Source organism: Acanthopagrus latus, chromosome 16 (genome assembly GCF_904848185.1).
Source record: "Acanthopagrus latus isolate v.2019 chromosome 16, fAcaLat1.1, whole genome shotgun sequence".
In the NCBI taxonomy this organism is placed as follows: Eukaryota; Metazoa; Chordata; class Actinopteri; order Spariformes; family Sparidae; genus Acanthopagrus; species Acanthopagrus latus.
The window spans coordinates 10598624-10618762 of record NC_051054.1 but is presented as its reverse complement, the minus strand read 5'-3'; the positions used below and the strand labels follow the sequence as shown (position 1 = coordinate 10618762).

Here is a 20139-nt window from a genome sequence, read left to right as displayed (position 1 = left end):
ATGCGATTAAAGCTATCATGCCACATTCTCTTCAAAACTGAGGAAATGAAGATCACTTTATTCAAAGGTTATCTCCTATAACGCACTCGACAAAACACAACAGTGTGCAAAAAAAAAAAAAAGATAGGCAGGCACTGGAAAACAGCTAGCTGGCCCAACCACATACCACTCAGCGCGGTTCGATCAAGCAAGCCACAGCTTCACATGCCCTGGCACACACACGCACACGCACGCACGCACACACACACACACATGCACACGCGCACGGCTGCTGCATGCAGACACATGCAAAAAATATCTGTCCCAATACTAAAATAGGCCCTGAGAGGTTGCACCTGCACCTGTGCCCTGGTCCACACCTACACACAGGTGTCAGGATGTGACACACACACACAGACAGAGAAAGAGAGATAGCAGAGAGGGAGGGGGAAAAACGAGAGCGGGGTGAATCACACAACTGCGGTCGACCAAAAAGCTTTTTCTAGATATCATCTCTCTGTTTTGGAGAGCAACGATGAGTGTGATTTTCATTTTTAAATAACATTCAGGTAAATCTGTTGGTGGTGAAACAAAAAGAAAAAGAAAGTACAGCACACAATGCTCATTCAGTAATAGCTCAGCTCTCTATGATATGTGATTACACGTTGTATAATAAGACTATTACACATAATTATGTGTTGGCGGGGAGAGGAGCGAGTGTTTAAGCAAAGTGTGTATCATATTGCATACATGAGTGCCTGAAGTGTCACACTCTGCGATAAATGACTGTGTCACAGTGACTCACGCGCAGTTCTCCCTCGCTGGTATGTCCCCTCTCAAATGGGACAGGAAAGGGGCAAATAATTTAAACAGTGGTTTATCTTATAAGATATATATAGCAGCAGGGGCTGGCTCATGCATGCATGAACAGGATGACACACAGACATGTACAAAAAATGAACAAAAGATTGCAGGCAATATGTTTTATTATTTCCAGAGTGAAACATTAAGAAAATAGAAGGCATAGTTCAGCCTGTTTGACTGAGTAAATTCATTCATATCAGTTATTTGAAGTAATGTGATTACATTAAAGTTGCTGGTATATTGTGTTATAAATGGAAGACAAAGTTTTAAAGGTTTCATAATTGTTATATCATATCATATGTCACATCAAAAGGGTAAACAATAAAAACCTTCTGCTGGAGGTTTTTTTTTTGAGAAATACTGCCACCTTATGGAAGCTAACAGTCACTGCAGCCTGAGAAACTGCTACAATTGTACTACAAATCCAGTTGTTCTCGTCAATGCTCTCTTCAGTTCTTCATTTTGATCTTATGATGCTTTTTTTCTGCCTTATGTAAAACACTTTTGAGATTTTCAGTGAAGACCAAACATTTCACTTGACTCCTCGAGGCTTGAATAAAAGACAATAAAAGGTTTAGGACGGAAAATGATAAGATAACTGCCTTCAGAGGTTCTCATCGGTAACCTCACCCTTCTCTTTCTCGCCACACATCCTTCACAGCTCATCCTTCCCTGCTCCAATGGGACAAGAGACGCCGGTGCCTTTGAGGCCACAGTAGCCTCTCGGCACCTTCTTCAGGTACTGCTGGTGGTAGTCCTCAGCGTAGTAAAACTGCTGCCCCTCAAGGATCTCGGTAGTGATGGTACCAAGGCCTTTTTTTCCCAGCTCCTAGAGACAAAACCAGAAATAACCCACGATAGTTGTTTGTAAAGACATGCCGCAAGAAAAATAATCTTATTTCAGCATTTTTAAACCTATATTTTCTATTGATATAACACACAATGAAATAATTGCGTTTACACTAGTGTAGTTATGGTACTGGATTTTCTAACTTCCATACGTTTCACGCTGCATAACCCTAACCCCAGTTCAGACTGTCTCTCCACAAGAGTCACGTAAAAACTAAAAAATAAATAAATAAGAAATCAGCACTAGTTTCTCCCTTTTCTCCAACTCCCTCAAAAGAACACAACCCTTAAACAGTTATTTTATTCAGTAGTGTATTGGCTGTGAACTCTCAACACCTCTCGCTAATACAGTAAAGGGTTTCTAGCTCTTCGATGAGAAAAGGCGGAGTGATTGAATGACAGAAGAAAGGAGCATCTTTCTTCTCTGTGTAGCGCAGCTTGGCTCTGTGGCTCTCTCTGTGGGACAGAGCATCAAAGAGTATCCGCTCTCTTTGAGAACTCCTTAAGACACTTTCATACTTACACTTTTCTAAACACCTTGAGAGACGAGCTTCAAACGCACTGAAGAAGCACCCTCGTTCACACGGGCACACATACACGCACTAAAACACCGCTGACAGATCTATCAAATACCTGCTGTGCCGAGTGGTTTTCTCTATCTAATAATACAAGCACTCAGCCCTCTGTAGATCAGCGCTCCTGAGAGCTGACAAAACAACAAGTTCGAGGTGCGCCGGGCCTGTCTGTGGGCAACAAGTAGCTTTTGCATGCAGCACGCTACAACTCAGAACAGCGTGCAGCAACGAGGTTTGCTTTGCTTTATGGGGGCGTCAATTGGCAGCGTTCAGCAAGCGGCAGGAAAAAAAAACAAAAAAAACAACAGCCGCCGAATGCATGGAATCCTGTCTCAAACTGTTCTGATCAGGTTCATCACATGTCCCCGTCTCTCTGCATGATGCTGTCATGGATATTGTTGGAGAATTTAAAGGAGATTTCATCCTTTCCTTCCTTTCATCCAGGTGACAGAGGTTTAAAATTGCCTGTTTAAACTCATAGCTTGCTCCCTTTATGAACTGTGGTCAGATTGATTCATGGAGGTTATGAAACAAAAGAGGATAAAAATACATTATTAAACAAAAGGCGGCTGCTTCATCTGCTTCTTCATAGTTGAAATGTACTAATCTTCATGTTCCTAAGACACAGCTATCATTCTAATCCTTGGACACAAAGCTGCTGTGATCAATATTTTCATGTGTTCGAGAGCTTCAATTATATGTAATAAATTATCACCCAACACTTCAGCTCTTTTGAGCAGGCTTGAGCTCACTGTTGATTTTTTTTTTTTTTAAGTACAGAAACTATTAGTTTGGTGGTGACAGAGCAAGTTCCAGTTGGTCATCAGAAATCGTGAGGAGGAAAACTATGTTTGTGAAAAGAATCAGCACCATGCCATCCATGAGAACATCAAACTAATCCTCAAAACAGATATCCCATTCTCCCTGGGTTTATTCGTCACCGCTTGAAGCCCTCACTGTGCCTCGGGCAGACTGCGTCCTCACATGCCTCCCGCTAAGAAGAAAAACTTGTAGTTAGGGAATGGAAGCCTGCCATTCTTAACACAAGCAGGCGTGTGATTTACTCGTCTTGGTATGGCGTCAGCAGACGGAGGCCAGCACAGTGGCTCAAATCCCCACCAGTTCTGGAAGATATGCGACGGGAATCTGCCTCTTTGTCACACAGAACCACCTGTTCCTGATATTCACTCCGGTTTTGTTTCATTATGTTTGTCTATATTGGTTCCTGATAGTGATGAAGGTTGTCCAGGTTAACTGTTTTTTCACCTATGTCCATTTGTTGGTTAGTTTGTCAGCAGGATTCCACAAAAACTACAATATAGTTCACCACAAAACTTGGATGGAGAACAGGTCCAGAAAAGACCCCACTGACGTTGGGTATGGACAGGGATAAACATGACATTTCTCATTATCATTGAGAGATTGGGCATGTTTTGGCATTTTTGTTAATTTTTCAAGGAATAATGCACAGATCTTAATTCAGGTATATTTAGGGGGCTAGAATCCAAACATTGGTTGAGGCTTGACTGAATTGAAGGGCACTGTTGGGCCTTGGTGGCGGTATACATGACTGAGTCCCATTCTAGTTTTCATTTTTCTATTTAAACATTTTTTATAACACTGTTTTCATCCAAGTCCTGTTTATTCCCCTTTGTGAGTATCAGCCTACTTTCTGTTTTTGTCAAAAAAAAGAAACAAAAATGTAAACAAAAAAATAAATGATAGTACTTATGAGAGGGAATAATGTCAGTGAAGAACAACAGGGTAGTATTTAACTTTGTCCACATGGAGGCAGTGTGGTACTGGCTGTGTGTGTGTGTGTGTGTGTGTGTGTGTGTGTGTGTGTGTGTGTGTGTGTGTGTGTGTGTGTGTGTGTGTGTGCGCGCGCTGGAGGTGATGCAGTGGAGTCAGTAAATCAAAGCTCTGCGCCCCACAGAGAGGCTGAGGCAGCAGCTGACCTCCAAGTCCTCAGTGGCTGCCGCTACAATGTGAGGGCTCCAATCTCCCTGCAGGAAGGACCCAACATCCACAAACCAACACTACGGCGCAACAGAACGCCAACCTCTCAAGCATGGGACATATTTACCTTTTTAATGCACAGTGTGTGCCTGTCTGACACGGGGAGAACCCATTCTTCCTATCCAACAGCATTATAAATCAGCCGACACAAGCATGGAGCTTTGTACACCATGGCCTAATTAATCAGTCATCATCACGAACCACTGTAGTAGCAAAGCCTCCGGGGCAGAGGACGCTTCATGTGAGGAGAACACAATGTCCAAGAAAAGGTCTGCTATTCTGGGCAAACATACACCCCCGCCCTGACATCCCTGCATGACTACCTCGCTCTCCATCCAGCCCTCTACAGCAGTCACAACACGGCGGCCATTTTAGATCTATAAATCAGAATGCATGGCGTCACGCCACTGTGTATAACCTTACGTGGCTTCACTCTCTCTCTCGCTCTCTCTCTCTCTCTCTCTCACACACACACACACACACACACACACTGCAGCAGCAGCGGAGGAATGGAGGGAAGAATGTAGAAGGTAAAAACGCCAAAGATGGAGGAGGGAAAGAGAGAGAGAGAGAGATGCGTTCATATGCGTTTGTGTATGCAAATTTGATGTATGTGTGAGCGTGTGTGGAGGACTGAAACACAGGAAATACATACAAGATATGTCAGGTGTAGCCAGGAAATGTGTGGGGGAATTGTATGATGGCGGGGGACGAAAATCAAAGTCACACAGCCGCGTTATGGGGGCTCACATCCCATTAGACAAAGTGGGTTTGCACAAGATAAACCTTTACATTTCAGTGTTAGGACTTATTCTTTGGTTAGCGTGGGAAGGTGAGGCATGTCCCGCTTATGCTTAATGTTAGGCTGAATCGCCAGGGGATGAATGGAAGTCAATACAATGTCCTCATAAGTGACAAAACCATGGTCTCTGTGTGTGTGTGTGTCGAGGGCTGAGCTCACTCAGCCCAGTCAGCCCTTCCTTTCTTCACGCCTGTCGGAAAGACTCCCCTGTCAAAGACATGGCTGAACGGGTGCATCTCTCTCTCTCTCTCTCTCCTGACTCTCTCTCCATCTCCCTCCACGGCCGATTCTCTCTCTCTCTCTCTCTCTCTCTCTCTCTCTCTCTGTGTCTCTCTCTCCCATGTGAGCACAGACCACCGCTTCGTGCTACCAAGTCCTCCCTGCTCTCCAGCCAAGCGAGAGAGCCCCTCTCGCCATCACCATCGCCAGAGAGACGGCCCCGGGACACAAATAGGACGTGACACCCCGAGAGAGGGTGGAGGTGGAGTAGGAAAAAAGGGGAGGAGAGGGAGGAGGAAAATGTACTCGTTCCTCTCTTCCTACCCCACTGTCTTGTCTCTTGGTTTTTTTTTTTTTCCCCCTCCCTCAGAAGGCCTACGGCTGCAGAGTGGTGGGGAAGAGGCGCGCCTTGACATAGAGTTTGTGACACCCGATGACTCATGGTGAAGACATTTGAAGAGGGATATGACCTCAATTCAGTGATTTATGTAACATCCCATAGTCCTCTCCTGTTGATGGTGTGTCGTTACCACCACTGACAATTTCTGTGGCTACTCACCTCTATCGTTTTATTCATTTTTCCTCGGTGTCCACATCTCAGTCTTGATCTAAAAGATTTTGTTCATTACATGATTAAATTCAGCAGTGCCAACGCATGTTTTAGATTTTCTTTTTTATAATTAGCAATGATGCAATAAGTATAGATTACATTTTATTTGACTTTTTCAATTTGCATTGCCTTAATGTAAATTTACAGCACTAGTGTTAAATCCTGCATTCATAATTGTTCTTGTTCAGAAGTACAAAAGTACTCTTCATCTAGAGTAAAAGCACTCGTTGGGCAGCTGAATGATGCCTGTAAAGGTGTTCTGTCACTGGATTATTAGGGATTATCATTATTCATGTGTAACTGTGTGAAACATTATTTAACGCTGTGTCTGGTGCAGATGATTATTTTAACTACTTTATAATACTGATGGGCATTTTAATTTACTATATAGCATAAAATCTAATAAGCTGCTCATGTTTTGCATGTAAAATATTGATTTTTAATTGATGACCACTGCTATCAAAAATGTAGTGAAATACAAGATTTCCTATGAAAAGTAGAATTTGAATAAAAAATATTTACGTAAAGAACAAGTTCTCTTAAAGTTGCACTTAAAATGATTGACTTTCGACTACAGTAAATCAAAAATTTAAAGGAAAAAGAGGAATATTTTGATGTCATTCACTGAGATCACAAACCTACGCAACACTGACTGCAGTCATGCACCTCAACGCCGGAGCGCAAAGAAAAAAAAAAAACCCTCCAACATCTCAAAAATGTAAATACACTTTGAGGACTGCAGAAAGCAAAGCTGCTCCGCCGTGCCACACTGGTAACAGATAGACTGCGACTCTGCCTGAAAACACACACAAAGTAGCCTGACATGATTCTTATCGACTAGTCCGCGGCACCATGCTTGCCCCGATGACCTCAGGGAGAGAGACACCGAGCGGGAGCGAAGGAGAGAGATGGACAGGGACACGGAGACACGCACGGAGAGGTGGAGTGACGCAAAGAAAGAGAGCAAGGGAGATTAAAAAACAATAACGTGAAGGAAGAGTTGTAGGTTATGTTTCCTGTTTCTGTGATGTTTTGTAAAATGCCGTGTTAAACATTCATGCACATCAATGCGTCTGTGTGTGTATCCCCTCTGTGCGTGAGGATGAAGAGGTTTTTTTTTTTTTTTTTTCCCATCTGCCCTTCCCTGCCCCTGTTCATCTCTCTTTCTCTTCCTCAGCGCGGGTCAGGCATCCATTTTAGCTGGGCTCTAATCTTCAGCGAGCGCTCCTACATTTTGTGAGCGAGGAAGCCAACACTCCTACATTTTGAGAGGGAGAGAGGAGGCATACACTTCAGTCTCGGAGCGAGGCGGTGTGTGCTCCTACGTTGTTGTTTTTTTTTTTTTTTTTTTTGCTTTTTTTTCCAGGGCAGACAACAAGTAGCTCGACATCTGAAGACCGAAAAAAACGCGCAAGATCATCCCTGTGCCCTTGTGAAAAGCGATCGGCTTTTAAACATTTCAGCTGCATCGCGCTCGACAAATATCTCACCGAGGGATGTGCGTTTACCTCTGGCAATTAAAAGTTGCTCGTACACAATGAACAATTTTCAACTGTTATATCTTTGCCAATATTGTGTTGTGGCGTTGGCACAAAGCAAAAACACTGTAAGGTTTTCATGTGGAGCACAGTGAAATGCGAGGGCTGGGGGACAGTTGGAAGGGTAAATCGGACTTTTGAAGACTTTCCAAAATGAGAGATGTGAGCTCGTGTGACACGCTGTGCCCCGTTTTAACAACCCTCCAGCTTCTCCTCAAGACTTCTAGCCCCAAACGATCCTCCTCCTTATTTTTTTTTTTCCCCAACCATCATGCGAACCCCTGTGCACCCCCCTTCCCTTCCCCCTTCCCCCTTTCAAGCTCATTAAGTTAGGATGCCTTATCAGAGGGCACACTCACCCCTCCAAGGCCCTACACACATGCATGCGCGTGTCCGCATGCAATATTCGAGCTGGCTTGATAAAACCTATTGTTCATACATGTGCACGCGCGCGCGCACACACACACACACACACACACACACACACACACACATCTATATATATAGAACCCTCGTTCTTCCATTTTTCTCTCCAAACCCTAACCCATGTCTAACCCACCCCCATCACCAACCAGCACTCTCCTCCTAATCAACTCTTCCCATCCCTTCTCTCTCTCTCACCCTCCACTCACCCCCCTCGCCCAGCTCTGGGGAGACACATTTTAGCAGAGAGGGAGGGATGGAGAGAAAGAGAGAAGGGGAAAAGAGAGAGAGAGGGAGAGAGAGAGAGAGAGAGAGAGAGAGAGAGAGAGAGAGACGGGGGAGACAGAGGGAGAGAAAGAGATGCACTCCTCCTCTCTGCTCTGCTGCCACAGCGGCTTGGCTACAGAAGCCTTTGATGTTCTGCAAATTTCAAATTTCATTATAGAGAACCCCCTTCTCCTCTCCCCTCTCCCTTCCCCCTCCCTCTCCTCCCCCTCTTTGCTCTCGCGCTTAAACAAGCTTTTCTGCCTCACTCTCCTCACCCCCCAACCCACCCACCTCCCTCCCCCAATGCTGAAGTTAAGAAACTGAAAGCCCTGCAGAAGAGACTCTTCGTATGGGTTAATTATTCATTGGGCTGTGCGTGTATGAGCCAAATGTATGTCTCTCCGTGTGCGTGCGTGTGTGTGCATGTGTCTGTGTGTGTCTGTATGTACATGCAAGTATGTGTGAGTCATGGGCTGGCAGTGGGGTGGAATCTGGATTTTGTGATGCCTGTCTTATCTCTGATCGTCTTAGATCGCCTCCACCCACTCCCTCTTGTCACTCTACCGAACATGCAGCCACTTCCCCCCCGATAGAGAGCGTTGGCCTTTTAGGATAAAACACGTGCTCAAACACAACCTTGCGCGCACGGACGGACACACGCAGCAAGCCCCGTCCTCTGTCGAGATGCCATTTTCAAGCCACGCGTTCTTGAGACTCAGCATCAATGCGGCAAGGCAACCATTTCAGGGGCAGGAAGCTGCCATTTTGGTTCAGAGCGTGTCAGCTGCTTTGAGAAGCTTCGTGTCCCAGTGGCCCTCAGATGAAACTGGGGTGCCACAGAAGTGGTTGACAGATCGGTAGTGTCAGCAGCGTTGGTGGGGAGAGAGAAGGGGTGAATCAGAAAGCGGCGGAGTGCTGTTTCTCCTCTGAATGTTGGTAAATGGGCGTGTTTTGAGTGCCTGCTGTAAAGTGGGTTAGGATTTGAGCCTTTCCCCTGCATGAGGTGACAAGAAGGTAATTCTTGATATAATGCACTGTAATATTAACCCATTGAACCTTTGGTTATTTTTGTTTGGTTTTCCCCCAGTTTATTCACAGGTCTGTGGAAAGTAGTCATCACGTCTCAGTTAGGAACACCATATATTGGGGTTACAAGATATATATATATATCTTTTCAGCCTCGACATCACGATGTGTGCATGCAGGATGTGCAATGTCAAATAAGGCAGATTAAATCAATTAGCACTTCCCATTACAACCTTTTACTGCTTGTCACAAAAGCAAGAGATGTCTAATATTACATAATTTTGTTTGTTTTAAGGGTTTTGGATACCACAATCATTCTAGATAAAGAACGATCAAACAGAGCAGGGCCTGCAAATACTCATTGATGGTGTTGCTACAACTGTATCTTGTTTCATACAAATTTCAGCAGAGATCAGAAGTTTCTGCAGCTGTCAAGAACTATAAATGTCATATTAGTTTAAAAGTTGCATTTCAAAGTTTCATCAAAAGATTGGTACTGTATTAATATTTAACGATTAACAATAATAACTATTATATATCCGAGCCCAACTGATAAATTGGCCAACAGTGGCCTCTCAAAGATATAGTGGTATTGGCATATATACTGTCAGATATGCGCTGATACGAAAACTTATTTTTTACAAAACTTAATGCAGTAAAAGATGCTTGGGGTAATTCATAATTACTCCCAGTGAGGTTTACTGTTTCAGTGCACTCATTTTCTAATTTCCATTTGTATAAATATAAATATATATATATACAGTATCAACATATTCTGGCCTACATTTTTCATCAAGCTTTGGGTGATGCAAGTTGGAGGTTTGTGTGCTCCTCTCCCTGTTTCTTGAATTCACAAACCCTATATGTTGAACTCCTCATCCCACTTTCCTGTTTAGCTTATAAACCTGGGGTGTGTGTGTGATTGCGTGGGGTCACTGTCAGTTGATAGCCTGTCATGACCCTGGGATCTGATTGCCTGCCTCTTGTTCTTTTCCTGCCTTTCCTCCACCCCATCCATTCCCCATCTTCCTGGTCCCAGCTGTTACTCCACTCTCACCTCTGACCCCAGCCCAAGGCCAAGGTTGGGAGGTTGTTGCCATGGCAACAGGGCATCCCCTGTGGCCCGTGACTGCTGACCCCAGCAGCCCCAAGTAACCATGACGATCGTAATTTGCTCCCCTCTGCCCCCTGCCAGCTCCTCCATGAATACCATGAATTTAAGAAAAGGGCTGAACGGATGTAGGGATCGACGGATAGATGGACTAATGGATGGACGAACGGACAGATGGATGGAAGAACAAAAGGGCAACGCGTGTGCCCCTGAAAGGACGGGCTTTAGAAATTAGTTTTGATGACCTATCGACCCCCAAGAGGGTGTCACCGATTGGATGTAGATGAGGATCAACTTAACAGAGGTGGCTTTGCTTAACTAAAGAGCATCAAACTCTTAAGAGGTCACCACTCCAGAGACTGGCTTTTAATTGACAGTCAAATAACTGGGACCACTCCAAGCTACAGCTCAACTCTGCCTAACGGCCAAAAACGATATTTGAAATGAAGACAAAATTAAGAATTTTTTTTTATTCTGATCATTCTGATCAAAGTATATTACTAAAAGTTGCAGCAAAACTGTTTTCTTTCACCAGGAATGATATGTCTGAAGTTGTGGCAATGCGTTGTATGTTACTCTTTGACAATGAACAGTAAATTACAAGAAATGGTTACGATTGTTTGCATCATTTAACATTTTTTCATCAGACAGGACTGTGACTACCTTACTTCAAACTAGAAGTTGGGAAAGGAGTGACTCCTAGATGCATCGCAATCTCTCTGGAAAAAAAATATTTTGATTGAAAAAACACAATTGTTCACATTATGTTCCTGTAAAAACTTTGTACGTTCCTTACAGCTGAACCACTTGGATGGTTTACGAGTGATGGACATAAATGTGTGTCATGTTTATTCATATGAATTCATATATTATAGATTATGGACCACTAAAAATATGCAACGTTTGTGTATAAAAATCTAAATTTTGATGCATCAAGATGCATCGATAATAGTTTTACAACTGCATCATAACCCTCTGAGTCAGATTGAATGCTAGTAATCCCCACCCCTACTTCACACATACTTTGGTTATATACTGTATAACATCATGTGACATTAAATGACATGTTGAAACCTTGTCGTGTGTGTGCTGGTATAATACCTGCTGGTAGACCACTTTGCTCTTCAATGCCAACTCCTGCTGAGTGGGGCTGGATGTGTAAATGGCTGAGCGATACTGAGTGCCGTGGTCATTGTGCTGCTTCATACCTGCATAAACACACACACAAAGGGAAAATAAGACACCCCACAAACAAGCGCAAGAACCACAATCGCCACAGACATCATTTACATGTAAAAAGGTTTTCACAATTATGTCATCATCCCACATCTTGAATCCATGAAGCCAAATGAATTCAAAGATCACAGTAGATTTGGGCTTTCATTAGGGAGGCCGACGGGTGTAGGTGTACAGGCTCCTGTAGATGGGGGCATTTTCTTTGTCTTTGTCCTCTACGTGGCACTGTCGGAATTTTCATCAGCTTTACATCAGTGTGTCTGGAGGAGGCCCAGGACTACTGTACCTTGATAAGGAGGCTAAAGAGCTGCCATCATTTCTATGTAGAGGCTACGTATCCTGAGCAGCTCTGGCATCCATGGACCACGCCATCGCTGTTTTGTTTTTTTCATGTCTTACTCTCTCTCCCACTCAGCTATTGTTTCTTCTTTTCACAGAGGAGAGTAATTCTTCTCATCCATTGTTCAAAATCCTTGTCTTTCTTAATCTTTGCCCTTCTGCTACTGGCTGGGGCGACTGGCATGTGTGTGTGTTTTTCTTTTCTATGGCTGTCGCAGCTTTGCCTTTAAGCCTGCAGACAGCGACGGTGGCTTAATTCATTTGAACAACAGATTACTCGTCGGTGATGTGCTGATCAACATGAAGGCGCAAAGGCGATATTGATGGATGAGCTGACTCTGCTCTAAGTACTGTTAGATGCAGAGTCTTGGTCATGTAACAGTTTTACTGTATTTGTATTCTGTTGCGTCTCCATTTCTTCCCCTTTTTTGATTAATGCGTTAACAACTGCCAGTATCACTCACTCTCCCTTTAACTTTTAGCACTGTGTTCCTCTCCATCTGGGAAATATCTGGCTCTTTATCATCTAAATTCTCCAGGTTGTCGCTCACTTTGTCTGTCTGCTGTTTTCTGCTCAGGTGATCGCAACACATGGTCAACTGATCCACTGTGAAAATTAGATGTGGATTAGAGCAGCACAAAACAAGTAAAACAGTGCATCTCTTACTTGCAATGTGTGGTAAAAAGGTAGACGACAATACACAATGTTTCACACCATGTCAAACATCATAGTATGCAGTACACCTGTTAATATCTCATACACTGCTTTCTATTGATACTGAGGAAGAGAACTGAGTTTAACATAAATATGCATACGGAGCCCCAAGTTGCGAGCATCTCCCTGACACAGTGACCTGCACAACGTGTTCTCTTTAGATTAAATGTTACCTTACATCATAACGTGTCACAACCTATCTGCGACACAGTCTGTTTAGACATAATGGTTATAAGTATTCATCTGGTCCTTGTTCAAATCAGAGCAGACAAGCAGACGTTGGCTGCTCTCCGACACACACTGAATGCCTCTGAGCATTTGCTTCACTGAAATTTTCATCAGCAACATGAAATGCTTGAGTTGTTCAAATATGATAAAAAATCAGCCTGTTGTGGACACACTGCTGAACAAAATGTGTGCATATCATTGTCTCTGTTCAGTGCAGTGCTTATGACCTTTAATATCTTTTCTATCAAAACTGCAATACATTTTAATATTAAAACCTTCCATAGCAGCCAAAATTAAAGCCAATGAATATGTCTGTCAACTTAAAGTGACTGGCACGTTTAGCCTCAGAGAGAAAACAAAAAGTGTGTCCCGTCTTGTAGATACATTTAAGTACTGTGCAATCTCTGTCACTCCCCCCATTTTTAACCTCTCATACAACTTTTCCACCTCCATTGGCCGTCCTTCAACAGATCTTAACGTGAATACAAAGAGGACTGGATCTGCAGCCATGCTAGTGGCTCTGTGAAGCTGCACTTAAACACAGAGGCGCCTGGCGCTAAATGTCAACATGCTCACGAATGAGACAATCACAAGTTGTCACTTGTCCTTTTAGATTTGGTTGCCAGGATTAAAGAAAGCAGATAGTCTTCAATACGAGACCCTCAGAGGTGAGAGTAAAAAAGGGCAGAGGAGAGTGTTGAGATGCTGATAACCACAACTCATGTTGAGACCTTGATGGGCCCTCTTATCTACACCAAGGAGGTTCTGTGTGTTGTTTATTTGTTGTTTGCTGGTTTGGTTCATGGCAATCCATGAACCAAACCAGCAAACAACAATCTATAGCTGTTCAAATGTTTCAGTTTGGACCAAACCATTCCCATTCCTGAAGCCACGTCGCTAGAGTAGCGAAAAAACAATGAAGATTTCATATTCTGCTACATCATCAACATTTATTTCCTAATTCCACTTCCAGTTCCATCTATTTTGTCTTTATTGTACCAGACCACAATCAAATCCACTCTCTCATTTGTCTCCCTCTGCCTCTGCATCCACCTCTACCCTCACCCTCTTTCTCTCCATCTCTGCAGTGTTGGATGTCGGCCATCTTGCCCCCAGCACTGTTGTTCAGTGACGAGGCTAATGGTGGACCCTCCATCAAAGGCCACCAAGCCACTCTGCCATTGGCTGTCCACCAGAGCCTTTACTCTGATTGGCTGGCTGGCAGGGGTCTTGTAGCTTTGCCGTTTCCTCTGACCTTCCCTGCTGACCCCGAGGTCCTGACCAGCCCGACCGTACAGTTACAGCTATGCTTGCATATACATGGACAAGCTCATGTATGGATAAAATATGCACATGAATTATGAAAGGAATTAATAAAACATATATGACATAAAAATAATGTATCATGACATTTCAGGCTGTAATTTGATTAAAGCCAAGAATCAGTTTTCTTTTATTTATTTTCTACCTTAACACAAAAGTAGATGTTTAATATGTCATATGAAAAAGAGAAAAGAGAGGGACAAAGGCTTTTCATCACAAAGAAATGGTTGATGATACGGAATATCAGAGAAAAGTCAAGAGACAAAAAACCCTTGAGTGGTACTCGCCGCTTCCAACACAAAGACAATTAAGATTCATCACATCTTCAGAGATCCCTCCACCATCTGAAGACGAGCTACTCCCCAATCAAAATACTAACGCCATCCAAAACATCGGCCTCGGTTTCAACTATATCGAGTCCAAATCCATCCCCATAAGCATTCAATCCTCAAAGAACTACAACAGCAACAAATACCACCCAAAAAACTTCAAATCCCCCCTCCCGCCTCCGCCGTCTCTCTCTTGCTCTCTCCATTTTTAACAGCCCCCTTCGTTATTTTCTCCATCCATCAAAGGCGGCAGTAATTATTAATGAGAGCCTCCCTGTTCTCTCTGCATTATGCATGAGAGCCTTGCCTCTGAAAGCAGAGGGTAATGGGGGGTGGACAGAAGGGGAGGGGCCACGGGTCATACGCACGCACACACACATACACACACCACCTTCTCAGAGTCACTGACCTACACCCACGAAGCCAAAAATATCAATTAATTGCTCCCCCCTTGTATCAGTAAATTTAAAAGTAGCCCTTTAAAAACAAATGGGAGACAAAATCAGACAAAGTGGGAGGGTGGTGGGGTTTGTCAGGTCTCAGAGGGAGTAGCTACTTTCTTCTGCACACTTTCGTGCACAAACCTCCGTAAACAAACGTACATGCATACACTTTTCGGGCATGTTGTGCTGAAAACCCGCTGAGATTTCTTGCAAGTCAGTAAAATCTCTTCTAGCATTTACCCTTGCATGAAAATAAAAAAATAAATAAAAAATGGCACCACTCAGCTTGTCCCTGCTGGCTGTTGAGGATAAAAGCCTGCTATTTCTCCCACTTCCAACTTCACCTTCAGTCCTTCCTTCTGCAAGTTGTGCTCATTCGCCTTTTGTCTTTTGCTGTTCCCTTACTCATCCAACTTCCATTCCTTGTTCTCTCTAACCACGTGAGCACATGCTTCATGTATGTGTGCATACGTATGGTTGATGGGTGTACAAAGTAAGAGTTAAAGAAATGTACTGATGCATGTCCCACTTTAAATGTGTCCCTTTATCTCTGCTCCTCTACAGAACCCGTGGTCTGACCTGAGCTTATCCCTTCCTGGCATCTTTTTACAAAACAATCCTTCATCCGTTAACATCCATAAGAGCTGAGATTAGCCTCACCTCTCCACCTCTTCATGTACTGTCCCTGCTCTGTATCAGCTCTCTTACTCCTTCTGCGTTTGAGGAAGGCACTCAGAAAAGATGTAAAACTGGGGAAAATTTCAAATGATGCTCAAAAAAAACACAACCATTTAATTGCAGAGACGAAAGAATAAACATTTCAGCAGTCATTTCTATTGTCAGTGTCCGCAATCAAGAAATGTTTTTGCATAATTGGTGACTTTTTGCATCCTTCTGAACGTGGAGGAAAAGCAACTGAAGTGAATTCAGAATTATTGCACTTGGCAGTGCGTACCAATTAGACTGCAGCAGAGTGAGCGCTAATGAACAATCTAATGTAGCTTAGTTTTTCGCTCTTTCACTTCTTTAGTCATACTCCTTATGTGCATCCCCACGACACCGCCACACAATGCAACACTTGTTTCACCCACTTTGGGTTGAGAGAGAGAACCCTAAATCTCTCCCCGAGCTGAAACCTCAGCTGGGATTATTTGGTGTTTTTCACTCTGATGTAGTCTGACCAACTATCGTTATTTTCTACTATTCTGTCAAAAAGAGTACACTGCAAATAAAAAAGAAGTGTAATGCCAGATAACTGCAGTCTTCCCTGTGTGTGTGTGTGTGTGTGTGTGTGTGTGCGTGCGCATGTGTGTGTGCGAGAGAGATAGTACTCAGGGTTGTGCCGTGCCCCGCGGTCCCGTTACGACTGTGTGCGTGCCAGCAGAGCCCTCTCCTCCTCTCCCCTCTCAGCTGCTATTTTTGCCCTGTTCTTATGTAAGCCGCTCCTGACGCGCTGGAGACAGAGGCAGAGTACGGAGTTGGGATGGTGAGAGCATCCCCAGCGGACACACATCCACTCGCCTGCACGTGCAAACACACACACACACATACACAGAATATATAGGGGGGGGTGAATGTGACATATGCAAACATACAGAGCAGAAGAGAAAGTGATGCTCTGCTTGCTGTCAGATGGCGACACTACACATGCAGAGGCAAAACCTTAAACCAACAGCAGAGCCATGGCAGCAGCACTGTTGTCAGGGCACATGTGCATGTGTGTATGTATACAGTATATACGCATCTGTGACTCTAAGGTGCACAGGAACGTCACGTAGGTTTTCTGCAGTAACTATCAGCATCTCTTTTAAAAATCTGTTTTATCTCCCCCCTTAGCTTCTATTTTATCTTCTCGTTTGGAGCAGTGCTCTCTAACATGATCACTTCATGGTTCTGGGCATGCTGTCAGAGCACTGTGATTCTGGCCCTTGCGCTGTTTATTTTTAGCTGCGTCTAAATCTAACAAGTAGAGCTTGTTCTCCTGTTGTACTCAAAAACAGGCCGGGTGAGCGCTTAAGTTAAATTCCACGTATTTTAAATCAGTGATGTCATAAGATAATGTTTGGTCATGACAATAAAAAAAACAAACAAAAAAAACCACCCCTTCTACTCTATTTCAGTTAGCGCGCAGGTCAGCAGTTTCAACAAATAATGGAAATACATTTTGACCATTTTTTATCATAACCTTCCCGCAACTAACACACAGCTTCGGGAACAGAGGCATTTTTATCAAATTTACATGTAACAATAATTTTAATAATAACCTCTTAACCTTATATCCAGAGTCAGTTCTCTGTAGAAAAATGTATTAGCAAGAAAGTATCAATTTTTAGGATTTTTTTTTTATTTTTAGGAATCTTCTAGGATGAAATCACAGCTAAGATTGACCTAATCATGTACTCATCAATCATAAATGCAAACACTTAATCTCATGAACTCTGGTTGTTATTGTTGTGCTGTTCTCATGTTCTGAACTCTTGGTTGCGTCGTCGGGGTTGCTGATGTTGATGTATAAGAATATGATTTGTCTTATAAATGTTCTGTGGTCATTTTCTTAACCCAGTTCTGATGCTCGCTCTCTCTTTAGACCAGGGACTACAGATGTAAATGAGCTGATAGCCAACTCTGGTACCGAGAAGAAGCCGTGCACCGTCTCTGTGAAATAAACAAATAAATAAATACACTTTTCAAAGGTTGCTTCATGTTATTTTGAAGCAAAAATCATTTAATACAGTTCATATGAGTTTGTGTGATGTCAACTCAATATTCTAACACTCAAATGACAATTTGACAACCTCAAATTAACGGTGCAGATATCAAGGCTCTGTGCGCATTTTAGTGTCTGTGTGTGTTATTTGGTGTCATTATTATGCAAACACTGGTGCTGAGGTGTCTGTCTCTAATCAACAATCAAGGCTCAGACTGGAATTTAATGTTTTTTGTTTTGTTTTTCGCTTGTCTCTTTCCTTCTCACGACCTCTTCCACTCCTCCTTTTCCATTTTATATATCCATTATTGTTTCAATGATGTCTCTGTTCCACAGGAGCGTTTTTGGTGTACTAGTGCACAAAAGTGACAAAAAGTGCAGAGCATTTTGCAAAAACAAAGCAAAGACTTTTACATAATAAAACATATCTTCATCATCAGCAAATGGACAAATAACTCAACCCCCACAGTGTGCTCACACGTGCCGCAATCTCCATAAATTAGGGCCGTCACTCAGCGTGAGAGTGTAATAACTGACACCTGGTAATGAGAACGCCATTCTCAGCCAACCGGTAGAGAGGGAAGGGGTAGGGTTAGAAGTGTGGGGGTGGCAGAGGTCACAGGTCAGGGGTCAAGGTCACCTCCTGTGGGGTTTGCCTTTAGATGGCTGGGGCATCCCTAAATTGAGGGATGTGGTGACACAGGAGGACATGGGGGTACCCCAACGGGGAATTGGCGTGTGTCGCAGCCAGCTGGGGTGAAGATATTATATAAAAGGAATATTCATGCTCATCTTAATTGTCAGAACATAACTGCCACCAGCGTGACTTGGCAGATGGAAGACAGCTTGATTTATATCTATTTTTTGATCTGACCCTATCTGTGTGTGTGATACGTGATAAGCTGTTTTTATTCTCTATGCGACAACATATTTTGGAGTATATGCAGCAAATACACATTGCAAATTATAAAAATGACAAAACAAACATTTTTGAATTGCATTTGTCTATTTATTGGACCTGTATTGTATCCCTTTTCTACCGCGACTCCACCAGTGTCTACCTAGAAGGGTGAGCGCACGTGTACGTGCAGACGTTATCAAATGAGGACAGCCGCATCGGCCATCTTAGCTGTGCATTGGTGGTTTTGTGTCTATCGACGTACGCCTGCGATGCCTGTTCACTGACACAGCATCAGCAGCCCACACCATAAATACTGCATGGCCTAAAAAAAAAAAAATAGAATGGAGGGAACAAGGGAAGAGGAAGGAAAGGAGAGGAAAAGAGATGAGGAGGAAACAAAGAGGAGGGGAAAAGCCTCGGCTGTTAAGATGAAGGGCGGCGGGGGGGTGGAGGAGGGGAATGGAGGAAGAGATGGGAGAATGGTGAAGGGGGTGGGGGAGGATGAGGAGCAGGGAGGAGAGAGTGACTAAGAGATAAAAGTGGAGTGAATGGATGCGAGTGTGTTTGTGTGATGAGCGGATGGCCTCGGGGAGCGGTCGACTCACTGCGCTGCTCTGCGGATGTGCTGACGGGCTCCAGGCCGTTTGCTCACTCACTCGCCCCTTCACTCTGTGCGCTGCAAAGAGGACAGGGGCGGGGGTGCAGGTGAGACGAATGAGGTGGGAGAGGGGGGTACAGGCGGAGAGCGGGAAACTGGGAGAAGATGTGGAAAAACGGATTGTGGGAAAGAACTGAAGGGTGGAAGAGAAGGGAGGCATAACACAGAAAGAGGAACAGGGCTGACCTAATGCTTAAAAGGTTAAGGTGCAGAAAGTGTGGTAACAGTGGCGAGTACGGGAGTAGTGGCAGGGTAAAATGGAGGGATGAGTTTAAAGGTTGGCAGGGTGGCCAGAAAAGTTGCTTCGATCCTCAACAGGGAGCTATGGAAACAAGGGGCATGGGGAGTTAAACAGGGCCTATGTTCTCTAACAAGGATGTACCCAATAAACCAACTGCCATGCCATTGGTGCAGCTGTGTGCACAGTACGTTTGTGTGTGTGTTCTGCCTATTCGTGTGTACGCACAAATGGAGTAAAGCTGTCTATGAGTAGGCATAATGAGCACTTGTGCATAATGTGAAGGGAACAGTATGCTTGTGTATGGAAATGTGTGCACAATTGATGTGCACTGTGTGAAAGAACAGCGAGATGTGTGTGATCATTCCAAATACATCAAATCATGTTTTCAACCTCGATGATGAAGCAGAACTGCTGTTGCCCTCCGACGTGCAGATGTCACTTCGGCTGTTGAGCGTTCATGTGTGCTCGAGTGGGTTTCCACGCACACACAAATGTGAAGGTATGTTACAACGCAGACATAAGAAACTTATAATTTGGGTGCGTGTTGAATGGGGGGGTCTTTATGCAACATCCCAGGGAAGCCGGCAGATTGAGACTAGTGTTGCTGAATATGGAAAGAGGGCACACAGCAAAGGCTGCTGGGAGTTTCTGATTGGCTGCTAATGTTGCTATCCAGGCTGGGATTGGTGGAGCTGACGCAGCCCGACATCACGTTGTCGGGACTAAACCCTTTTGAA

The 20139-nt window shown here is 43.8% G+C and overlaps 1 protein-coding gene across 3 annotated transcripts in view; it reads right to left on the bottom strand.

Moving 5' to 3' along the window:
• Window positions 1–947: 947 nt before the first annotated feature.
• The window catches only part of si:ch1073-358c10.1 (mitochondrial peptide methionine sulfoxide reductase), a 33057-nt gene continuing 13865 nt past the window's right edge, over window positions 948–20139 (bottom strand). Inside the window, exons 5-7 of one of the 3 annotated variants that reach the window (XM_037072288.1) lie at window positions 11384–11490; window positions 10951–11001; window positions 5890–5915 (exon numbers count right to left, since the gene is read on the bottom strand). In XM_037072288.1, the coding sequence (XP_036928183.1) occupies window positions 10957–11001; window positions 11384–11490 (152 nt within the window). In that variant the 3' untranslated portion in view covers window positions 5890–5915; window positions 10951–10956. Of the gene's footprint in view, window positions 1673–5889; window positions 5916–10777; window positions 11002–11383; window positions 11491–20139 lie in introns of those variants that run through there. The other 2 variants (XM_037072286.1, XM_037072287.1) reach the window with 2 other exon arrangements.